This window comes from Panthera onca, chromosome A3 (assembly GCF_046562875.1).
Source record: "Panthera onca isolate mPanOnc1 chromosome A3, mPanOnc1 haplotype 2, whole genome shotgun sequence".
Lineage (NCBI taxonomy): Eukaryota > Metazoa > Chordata > Mammalia > Carnivora > Felidae > Panthera > Panthera onca.
The window spans coordinates 123954610-123966116 of record NC_138341.1 but is presented as its reverse complement, the minus strand read 5'-3'; the positions used below and the strand labels follow the sequence as shown (position 1 = coordinate 123966116).

The window sequence follows — 11507 nt, the reverse complement described above, 5'->3', positions numbered from 1 at the left end:
GTGGCTCCAGTAACACGCAATGGGAGTGAACCACAAGTCCTCAAAGTTTGGCTGTTACTGAGTGAATGAAAGTGGGTTTCAGGCTAAAGATCGTTTCAGAAATACTCTTCACTGGATGGACAAAGACCTGTGGGTTTGGGACCTGAGAGTTGGCCAGGCAGCCCCATCTAGCCCTGGCTCTCTGAGCACTGAGTCAATGAAAGATATGGGCCTTTTTGCCAGAAGTTGGAGAGAAGAAAGCTGTAAGAAAGAAAGAGAAAGAAAGAAAGAAAGAAAGAAAAGAAAAGAAAAGAAAAAGAGAGAAAGAAAGAAAGAAAGAAAGAAAAGAAAAGAAAAGAAAAAGAGAGAAAGAAAGAAAGAAAGAAAGAAAGGAAGGAAGAAAGGAAGGAAGAAAGAAAAGGTTGTTTTCTTCAGGCACATGCTGGACATTTTGGGAATGGAAGGAGTCAGGAGGGAAAATTCAGATCAGAGGAGTGAACCCAATTATGTCCTTTAAAAAAACAATTATTCTTTGACCTGGTCTTTGGGAAGCGATCCTCTGGAGGAGGCCAGAGGCGCCGCCGGGGCCCTGGGGAAATTTAGAACCACAGAAGCTTATTGGATTTGAGTCCAGAGAAACACATGTTGCTGCTGCAGGTGCCTTGGTAACTTGGGGGACAGGCAGAACACGGCCGCCCCATCTTGTATGGTGCCTCGCCGATCCAGTTGCCCCTGGAAGAGAAAAGGTCCCAAGGAGATGGGGACAGAGAGTTATGTGAGCAACGTTCACACAGGTTTCCAAATCCCAGCACCGCCACTGACTGGTTATGCGACCTTGGGCAAGTCACATCTGTAAGCCTTGGTCTCTTCATCTATAAAACCAAGAGAAGACTTCTCTCTCTCACTGGGATGCAGCGAAGATCAAATAAGGGAGCCCTGTGTGCACGCACCCAGCACCATGCCTGACAAATAAGCGACTCTTCAGTAAGTGCTGGGTTTCTTACTTCCTCCACCCCACCTCCCATCGCTGACTCAGGCAACTCTGAGTTCTGGTCTGGGATTCTGCCCAGCTGGTAACAGAATAAACCACCTCGTTTCTTCTGAATAAAATAAAGAAATGAGGGGCACCTGGGTGGCTCAGTCGGTTGAGTGTCCGACTCTTGATTTCGGGTCAGGTCAGGATCTCGCCATGGTGAGATCAAGCCCTGCGTCAGGCTCTGCACTGACAGTGCCTGCATGAGATTTCTCTCTCCCTCTCTCTCTGTCCCTCCCCGCCCCTCCTTCTCTCTCGAATGAATGAATGAATGAATAAATAAATAAATAAATAAATAAAATGGTATCTGCAAAAATGTGTGAACACTTTATGACCTTCAAAAGTGCTGTGCAAATAGAAGCTAGAATAATCAGATGACGAGTATAATTCAATCATGGGGGCACATGCCCTTGAAGCCTCATCATGGCCACTGCTGTCCGTTTCTTCAACAGCCGGATCCCAAATCCATCCTACCTGCTCCTGAGTTAGTCCTTTCAAGAGACCATGATGGCCTTTTGGAGGAAGTGGGATAGGGAGTTGATTGTTCAGTGTTTACAGAATTTCTCTTTGGGATGATGAAAAAGTTTGGGAAGCAGATAATGGTTATGGTTGCACAGCATCGTGAATGTAACTAATGCCGCTGAGCTGTATGCTTAAAAATGATAAATGGTAAATGGCAAAACTTATGTTACACATATTTTTAAAAAATTAATAATGTAACAATATACCAAAACCCACTGAATTGTACACTTCAAATGGGTGAGTTGTATGGTATGTGAATTGTATCTCAATAAAGCTGTTAAAAACAAACCACTTTCATCACTTTCTCCTGCTCAAAAACTTTTAGTGGCTTCCCATTGCCTGTGCAGGGGTCGACAATTTTTTTTTTAATGTTTATTTATTTATTTTGAGAAAGAGAGAGAATGCACGCATGAGGGCATGCATGAGCCGGGAAGCAGTAGAGAGAGAGAGAGAATCCCAAGCAGGCTCCGCATTATCAGTGCAGAGCTCCATGCGGGGCTTGATCTCATGACTGTGAGATCATGACCTGAGCTGAAATCAAGAGTCAAACACTTAACCAACTGACCCATCCAGGTGCCCCAGGGTTGGCAATTTTTTTCATGTAAAGGGCCAGATAGTAAATATGTTAGGGTTTGTGGGCCGTATATCTCTACTGCGTTGAAACCAGCCCTGGATAATATGTAAATAAATGGTGTGGCTGTGTTTCAATAAAACTTTATTTACAAAAACTAGCAGCACGCAAGATTTTGGCCATGAGCCATTAGTTGGCTGACCCCCCAGCTCACAGAAGCACATGTGCAGCTTTTGGGCAGGTGTTCCAGACTGCTCCAACAGATCCAACTTACATACCCGCTCTTCCCCATCCCAGCCCACAGATTTTTCTTTTTCTCCCTCCTCTTCTCAAGGCCTAAAATCATTCCCTAGCTCTTGCTCATGACTGCCTCATCATCTCGCCACTGTTAGTTAACTTTGCCTTATTTTCTCGCACTTCATATGAATACTCCTTGTGGGCAGAAAGGATACCTTTTATCTCCAAAAGTGATTGTTGAATGACTGTAAATAAAGTCAGCCAAAGTGCTTAGAGAAGTATGCATTTCTGGTTTTATATGGAGTTCACTCACTTATTCATTCAACAAACACTTCAGGAGCAGCTATAGGGCACCAAGACTTGTGCCAGATGCTGTGAGTCCATAGTTTTCAAAAGGTGCTTCTGGAAGTTTGGGGGCAGTGGGGGGGGGGGGAGGTGGGGACACCTGGGGGTGATGGAACAAAAGTCATTCTTTTTTTTTTTTTTTATTTAATTTAACCACTGGGGAAAAATTTCTGCTTTTAAAAAGGGGGGTTGAAATCATTGTAGTAAAGGGATATAGAAATGAATTAGGTCTATTTTGAAGAGTTTATAACCTAGTTATAATCATGGCCACCATTTACTAAGCATGTACTGTGGGCAACTATGTGCTGTGATGCTCTGTGAGGTAAGTAGGATTAGTCCTATTTTATTTAGGGGCAGAGAGAGAGAGAGAGACAGGGAGACAGAGGATTCAAAGCAGACTCTGCGACGAGAGTGGAGAGCCCAATGCGGCGCTCAAACTCAAGAGATGTGAGACCATGACCTGAGCCGAAGTCAGACTCTCAATCAACTGAGCTACCCAACTGCCCCCAGGATTAGCCCTCTTTTAAAAGAGGAGAGTGAGGCTTGTAGAGATGAAATGCCTTATCCAAAGTCCTCATATGCACATGGTAGAGCAGGACATTAAACCCAGATGTGGTCGCAGCAGTAAGCATCAACATATATTCTGACATTATCATGAGCCCGGAGGTGTTACCTGGGTCAAATCATTTATTTTTCTCAGTAATAACGAGTAGGGACTATTTTATTCTCATTCTGCAAGTGGAGAAACAGGCATGGAGAAGTGAAGTTAAATCACAAATTTGAACCCTGACAGTCTTGACTCCAGATAATAAAAATCTTAACAATTATGCTGTTAATGCTGCAAAAGTTTGATGTATCAGCAAATTGGAACAGCCCCTTAAGCCATTTGTAACGAAATTTGCTTTGTATTTTTGTGTCTGATAAAGCTGGGCTGATACTTTGTTAATAGACGTCACCATTAACAGGTAAAGGGCTTGAGAATTTGTGTTCAGGCTACCAATGACTTCCAGAATATCAGAATAATGTAGGAGACAGAACATAGGACTTGAGGAGCACCTGGGTAGCCCAGTTTGTTGGGCTTCCGACTTGATTTCGGCTCAGGTCGTGATATCATGTTGTGTGAGTTTGAGCCCTGCTTTGGGCTCTGTGCTGGCGGCATGGAGCCTGCTTGGGATTCTGTCTCCCTCTCTCTCTGCAGCTTGTTCTCTAACTCTCTCTCTTTCAAAAATAAACTGAAAAACAAAAAAGAACATAGAACTTGAAATCAAGACTTGTGTTTCAAACAGCTTTGCTACCTCCTGGCTTTGTGACTTTTGTAAGTTACTTAACCTCCCTGATCCTCAATTTCTTACTCTTTTAAAAAAGGAAAAAAGTTTCCCAGTATCACTCCCATTTTTTCTTCCTTCTTTCTCTTTCATCTCTTCAATGAGATAACGAGGTGAAAAATATTTTGTAAATGGCTAAGGACTACTTGAGAGTAAAAGGTGATTATCAGCATGTGATTTTGAAATTCTAAATATTATGTTTACTTAGAATTTGTTCTTGTTTTTATTTATTTATTTATTTAATGTTTACTTAGTTTTTTGAAAGAGAGAGAGACAGGGCATGAGCCAGGGAGGGCAGAGAGGGAAGGAGACACAGAATTGGAACCAGGCTTCGGGCTCCGGGCTGTCAGCACAGAGCCTGACTCAGGGCTCAAACTCACAAGCCATGAGATCAGGACCTGAGCCAAAGTCAGATGCTTAACCAACTGAGCCACCCAGGTGACCCTGTTCTTGTTTTCATATGAGAGTCTGTAATGTTGGCAAATTTGTATAGTGTAAGTTGGATGTAACTTCCATTCCTCTTTCTCCATGTTTCCAAGAGGCTTACATACGAAGGCCACTCGTGACCTCCCTCCCACCAAGCTGATTGGAGAGTCTGGAGGAAGGAACTGAGTGTGCTCGTTCTAGCCTTCCTCTCTTTCCCTTGGGATCTGCGTGGCTGCAGGGAGCGTGTGTTCTCGGTTGCTCTGTTCCTGTGACGAGCTTGGAGGGGCCAGCAATGCACTTAACTGGTAGAGGACTGCGGTTGTCAGGTGTCCCCAGTCAATCGGTGTGCAGGTCCGATATGAGAGTGAGCTATTTGAAGCCTGCTTGCCTGGCACATCTCAACCACTTTCTCTGCTACTGACTTCGTCAGCGCGGCTGCCTATCCACCTGACTTGGTCCTCTGTCTCCCGATCACTTTTGCGATTTGGGTAAAGAAAAAGAATTATCAATTGACTCTAAAACTACCAAGTTGTATGGTTTTGAGGTTTCTTTGAATTCTGCCCATTCCACCTTCAGGGTCCACCCCTGTGCCCCACGGCCCCCTGCCTGGGGGCTGCACTTACTTAATGGCGTAGTTGCAGACCAGGTACACTGCCTGACGCCAGGTGTTGCCCCAGACGTTGATGCTGCCACAGGTGTGGAGGGCACAGCCCAGCCGATTGGAGGATGCCCACACCATCTGAGGAAGGACAATGACAGGGGAGGCTTTGAGAAGAACTCAGGCGGACCCAGGCCCCTTGGCACGGGGAGGCTCCTGGCTGTGGTTCAGGGTGTGGGCATTACGTGAGGTCTTTCTGGGGAAGCCATCTGCCTCCTGTTCCTGGAGACACATTGTGCTATAATGTTACTCAAGGTTTTTGTTTTTTTACTACCACCAATGGTAAGGAGTGAATTTCCAATTGTTAGTGCACAAAATACACACACACACACACACACACACACACACACAGCTGGAACACAAGTTTTGTGAACCCATATTTAATATTTTCATGTGTGACATATGTTAATATTTTCTATACTGTTCTATTAATTTTCTTTCTTTCTTTGTTCCCTAGTGACTACCGCTTGAAAATCATTATTGTGTTAGAGTTAAAACACAAACTTTAGAGTTAAACAGCCTTGGATCAGAATCTCGGTATCACTAGTGTGTGGCTTTGACCAAGTCATTTCACCACTCCGCACCTCAGTTTCTTTGGTAAAGTGAAGCTAATAATGTCCTCTGGGATATCAGGGAGGACATTGTCTAGGCCTCATATTTCCTAGAGGGTCTCCAATGTAGAGTTTTGACATTAATTCCAAATGAGTCACAGAGAGATAGACAGACTGAAAGAAAATATTGGTCCTGGGGCACCTGGGTGGCTCAGTCAGTTGAACGTCTGACTCATGATTCCAGCTCAGGGCATGACCCCAGGGTTGTGGGATCAAGCCCCGAGTCAGGCTCCACAGCCTGCTTAAGATTCTTCCTCTCTCTCCCTCTGCCCTTCTCCCCCACTCATGCATACTCTCTCTCCCTCTCTTTCTCTCTCTCTCTCTCAAAAAGAAAAGAAAAGAAAAAAGAAGAAAAAGAAAATATCGGTCCTGTGATGGGAATTTTCGGTCCCATTTCCTACATTACATGGCATTATATTTTTATGTGTAACAAGTGGTAACATATTCAATATTAACACTCAAAATATACTACAATTTTGTCATTTTATTTTACCACTTTTTTTAAGATAGTGGGGTTCTTAGAATATACTAGAAAGTGTTTGGACCTATTGAATTCAAAAGCATTCTTGAACTCGTCAGACCACACATCTCCATTTTGGGGGTCAAACAATCTGGTCGGGCCCATGCAAGACACTCAATGCAAGATGCAATTAGCTGAGTTCAACATACACACAACCTTCCAGGAATATGCTTATTGTGTGAGAGGAAGTCCATAGGGCCTCTGTTCTATTTATTTATTTTTTTCATGTTTATTTATTTATTTTTGAGAGAGAGAGAATACAAGCAGGCAAGGAGCAGAGAGAGAGGGAGGCAGAATCTGAAGCAGGCTCCAGGCTCCAGGCTCCAAGCTGTCAGCACAGAGCCCAACACGGGGGCTCGAACTCACGAATCCAGAGATCATGACCTGAGCTGAAGTCAGACGCTTAACCACCTGAGCCACCCAGGCACCCCCTCTGGTCTATTTCTAATTTCTGTCCCACCACATTCTTTTTCTTCTAGGCTCCCAGGATTTGTTCTCCCTCAGCCCTTCCTCCCAACAAAGGGGTACCTGGGTATAGTGGGAGCAGACAGGGCCGCTGCAGCGCCAGGGGCAATGTGGGCGACAGTCCCTGGGGGCAGGAAACGAGTAATGCCGCTTCTCCTCAGACCAAGACTTGACGAGGTCCACCACCGAGCGGTACCTGGGGAGGCAGAGCAGATGGAAGGCACACTGGCTGGGGAATGGAGGAGCTACCCTGCCGCCACCACCGTGCTCCGTGACCTCATCGAGTGACCGAGAGGACAAAGGGAAAAATGTCACTCACCGGCCAGAATGGATGGACAGGTTCTGGCCCACGTGTCTCATCAGCTGTGAGGGCCCGTGGGCCCAGATGCACTGGGTGGCCCAGGCCTCGGCAGACCTGGCCAGCCGCTCGTCCCAGACCTGGGGAAAGAAAGGCCATGAACTTCCCTGGGGCCGGGGCACCGGTGTGGGCGGGGAGGAGGGGGAACCACTATCCCAGCGGTGTCCTGAGATGGGCATTGTCCTGGTCCTGTTTCTCCTCCATCTGCTTGAAACCCTGTACCAAATCCACTGGACAAATCAGAAAACTAAGAGTCAGAGAAGGCCTATGACATCAAGGTCAACAGCAAGTCCACACCAGAGCCAAGATCCACCCTGACCTCCCACTCCTCGTCTGGTACCCACCCCCACTCCCGCCTCTGGACTTCAGACTGGGGGCTCTCGGCTCTGAGCGGGCTCTGTGGTGTTTGTGCGGGAGTTCCTAGCAGTCTCTGGAAGTGACTGAGCCCAGGGTGATGGGGAGGGAACTGGTTTATTATTTTATTTATTGTATTTTTAAAATGTGTTTATTTTAACATTAAGCATTTTGAGTTCAAAAGGTTTTTTTTCCTGAATAGTGAAAACACGCACAAATTTAATATGTGAGATGCCTAAAGGAGGAAAAGTAGAAAGTTTCTCATCTTTTTTTTTTTAATTTTTTTTTAACGTTTATTTATTTTTGAGACAGAGAGAGACGGAGCATGAACGGGGGAGGGTCAGAGAGAGAGGGAGACACAGAATCTGAAACAGGCTCCAGGCTCTGAGCGGTCAGCACAGAGCCCGACGCAGGGCTCAAACTCACGGACCGCGAGATCGTGACCTGAGCTGAAGTCGGACGCTTAACCGACTGAGCCACCCAGGCGCCCCGAAAGTTTCTCATCTTAATCCTCGACTTCCTCCCCCACCTGTCCTGCCCCATAGAGGCATCCTCCTCCAGAAACACTCTATACCTGTACAAGTATATATACATGAATATACATGCATACATATAATTATATAAGTATATGTAAAATATATGATTATATATAATACATATAATTATATAAGTATATAAAATTACATAAGTGTATATAAATATATAATTGTATTTAATATAAAAGTTATACATTTTGTTGACAAATGGCAGCTAACCAGACCTTCTATCAGTTTCCTGGCTGCTTTTGCTCAACCAAACAGGTTATCTTAGTGGCTATTCCACATCAACACATAAAGAATAACGCCCTCCTCCCTCCCAACAGCTTCATAATTTTCCAATGTGTGACTGCTGCAAGTTTTATAACTTGAAAAAGGACCACTTTAAAAAAAAAAATACCAGTTTCCTTCCACTCTGACTTCCTAGGATTCTCTGAGATACTATTCATTCATTCATCATATTTGTTCACTCAGCAAATACTGAACAATATTTCTAGGCACCCAGAACTGACAGTCTAGCAAGGAAATGAGACATTAAACAATCATTACGATCCCGGTGGGTGTGAGCATGTGAAACAGGCGACAGGAACTTTTGGGGAGGCTGTGGGAGAGAAAGGATTCCTTGGGCAAAGGATACTTAGTCAGATGCCTGTCCTGCGGGCAGAAGGCAGCTAGTGAAGAAGTCACAGGGATAGCAAGAGAGGGGTCCAAACATGTTTCCAGGGTTGTCCAACTGACACTCTTCGGGAATGCAGAGGAATGTTTCCTTCGTGCACCAAAGGGGTAAAACGAGGGAAAGAGCATGCTAACATCAAACCCACATCCACTGACCCTGCTGGGGTCCACGGTGAGCTGTTTCACTCTCTCTGTTCCACCACGCATGCAACAATTAAACACTCGTTGGGATGAGTGCCTTACACACACGCTGGTGCACAATAAATGTGTCATTGTTTGAAAAACGGAGGACCTTCCGTGTGCCAGCCCCTGTGCTAATAAACGAATGAGTCAGTCAATGAACAAATAAATGACTCCCCCACCTCTAGCTGCTTGCCGTTCTGGTTCCTATCCCCGCCCTTCCCCAACACCTTATGCCTACTTGACATTGTATTACCCATTTGTTATGTTGTGGATGTTTGTTTTCTATCATCCCCATGAGGGAAGACACCTTTTCCATCCTGTTCTCAGCATCTCCATGAGGCTTAGCGTACTGCCTACCTCTGAGCAGCGGTTACTACCTAAGTGAATGGACACATTGCAAAAGCATAGGGATTTTCAGGCTGTTGAGAAGCACATGTTTGTCTTGGAGCGGGGAGACTGGCCATCTCTTTCTGTAAAGAAATCTGTGGGTGGGCTAGAAGCCTATCTCTCCAGGCTGGTTTGAGACAAAGGTCCTGGGGGAGGGACTGTGATAAAGAGAAAGGTCCCCTCCTCCACTCTGAGAGTCTGGCTTCTGCAGGGCTGGGGTGACAGCCGCTGGTCCTGCCTCCTTAAGGGAACATCTCTCAGCTTCTGCAGCCGCTCAGCTGCCAGTTTTCTTCAGCTTGAGACCCCAGGTACCAGTCCCCGCTGCTCCAAACTCTCCCCCCACAGGCCTGCTGAGTACAGTCTGTGAGTGTCCATCAGACCCCTGCCGCAAAGAGACAATAGCATGGACCGCTCCAGCCACCCACCCCCTGCAGACCCCAGCAGGGAGCCAAAATCCTTGGGCAAGGTATTGTGTTGTTTAAGACCACAACCTTTCACAGCAGGCTGACCTGGGTTAGAATCCCAACCAGATGACCTTTGGCAAATCTCTGCCTCTCGGTTTCTTTATTTGGATAAAGGAGACTGCAATCTCCACGTCGAAGGCAGAGGAGAACCCTCAGGGTTATGTGTAGGTGAGGTGCAGGCACACAGTGGATGCCCCATAAACAGCAGTCTGCTGACCCCACTTCCCAAGACAACCTGTGCGCATGGCCTTAGTGTCCTCATCTATCAAATGGGGAGAGGAATTCCTGCCCTTTGCACAGGACCCAGACACCGAGATACTGGCTAGTGGGGCCAGGCTGGCAAGTGGTCCAGCCCTTCCAGAACACACTGAGTTGACTGACATTTGCTGGAAAGGGCACAGGGGAAGGCACGGGAACTCACCATATACTCCATGTTGGCCGCAGGTGGGTGCACACTGGCCCGGATGTGGTTGTGATAATCCAGTAAGGCACTCATGTCCCGGGCAGAGATGTGGCGCTTCCGCCGGTAGCGGGGCACCCCCAGGCCACTCAGGGGCCACACGGCTGTGCCCTCGGTCCGGGCCAGTGCCAGGGTGGCATTGGGCATCAAGGCGTTCACTGCCTGGCCTGCCCAGAAGAGCAGGCCTGCCAGGCCCACGGTGCTGGGCAGCAGGGGCATAGCTGGCTGGAAGGGTCACGCGTCACCTCGTGCAGTCAGCGCCGGCTGCCTGGAGGGGGTGGGCATGAGGGCACCAAACCCTGAGCGTTCTCCAGCACTGCCACCCTGAGGGTGCTAACTCACCCATGGGAACTTGGCAAAGATCTCCTGACTCAGCTCTAGTCCTGATGCCCCCACACCCTGTCCTCCCCACCCCAGTGGACTCAGTGGATCGGGCGATGGAGGGAAATGCCCGGACAGCAGCTAATCCTGATCAGGCCGTGTGATACAGATGGAGCTAGCATCAAAGCCAGGGTCCCATCCCACGAGCCCAGGAGACAGACACCTGTCCTCTCCAGCCCGGACACCCTCTTCACCAATCCTGCTCCAAGTGGGCTCCACCGATGCCCTCAGAGGGCAGGGCCAACCTTCCCCGGGGCATACTGCCAGGCCCTGTCATCCCTGAATTGCTGTGTTTTGGGGGTTGAGAGTGAGACACAGGAAGAATCGGGTGGCAGAGGAGATGGAGGAGGATGAGGCAGAGAAAAAGAGAAGCAGAGAGGAAGAAAAACGAGAAGAGACCCAAGAGTCGTCTGAAAAAAAGATACAGAGAACAGGGATGAAGGAAATTGGAAGGTGGAAAGATAAGGAGAGAATGGGAGACAGTGACGGGGGAAAAAGAGAAAGAGCATGGGAGAGACAGAAGCAGAGGGAAAAATTCTGACAGGGGAAAGAAGAACAGAGAAGACGAGGGAGAAAACAGTTAAAGAGAAGACAGCCAGAGAGAGGCGTGCGTGCGGACGACCACGCAGCAGGCTTCCTAGGGGCGCATACCCAGGCTGGGCAGCCCAGGCGGGTTGCAGCGGGCGTCGAGGAGGCAGGGACCTCTGCAGACACCCTGGCCCGCCTGGCAGCGCCGCGACTTTAACGGTCCCCTGGGAGCTGATGGCATCTGACGTCCGGGCCCCACAGCCCCCTCCCCTTCCAGCCAGGCCAGGCTTGGACCGAGGCTCCGCCTGCCCGTTTGTGGGCTTTCCTCTCCCGCCCTCTGGCGCCTCTGCTCTTCCTGCTTCCACCTGGGGTGTGCAGGGCTGGGCTGAGCTGCTGGTTGGGGTAGGGATGTGACAATGGCAGGGACTCCAGGAGGAAATAGCACCCCTACCTTAGAAACCCCAGATACAGAGGCTTTTCTCTGCCTTC

At 47.9% G+C, this 11507-nt stretch overlaps 1 protein-coding gene across 2 annotated transcripts; it reads right to left on the bottom strand.

Annotated features, from left to right (window-relative positions):
- Positions 1 to 380: 380 nt before the first annotated feature.
- Positions 381 to 11290, bottom strand: R3HDML (R3H domain containing like). 2 transcript variants are annotated; one of them, XM_060618506.3, is made up of 6 exons: positions 11142 to 11290; positions 10071 to 10373; positions 7012 to 7130; positions 6756 to 6888; positions 5062 to 5177; positions 381 to 711 (listed from the first exon to the last, which is right to left on the bottom strand). In XM_060618506.3, exons 2-6 carry the CDS (start codon positions 10326 to 10328, stop codon positions 579 to 581), a joined length of 759 nt encoding a protein of 252 aa, XP_060474489.1. In that variant the 5' UTR covers positions 10329 to 10373; positions 11142 to 11290; the 3' UTR covers positions 381 to 578. The 2 variants fall into 2 exon arrangements, with proteins under 2 accessions (XP_060474489.1, XP_060474481.1); XM_060618498.3 differs by having other exon boundaries at positions 10071 to 10377; positions 11142 to 11289.
- Between the last annotated feature and the right edge of the window lie 217 nt (positions 11291 to 11507).

Coding starts and splice junctions, on each gene's coding strand:
- R3HDML (XM_060618506.3), bottom strand. CDS start 10,328: ATGCCCCTGCTGCCCAGCACCGTGGGCCTGGCAGGCCTGCTCTTCTGG. Junction 6,889..7,011: donor CTGTCCATCCATTCTGGCCG/GTGAGTGACATT, acceptor CTGCCTCCCCAG/GTACCGCTCGGTGGTGGACC. Junction 5,178..6,755: donor TCTGCTCCCACTATACCCAG/GTACCCCTTTGT, acceptor GTCCTTCCTCAG/ATGGTGTGGGCATCCTCCAA.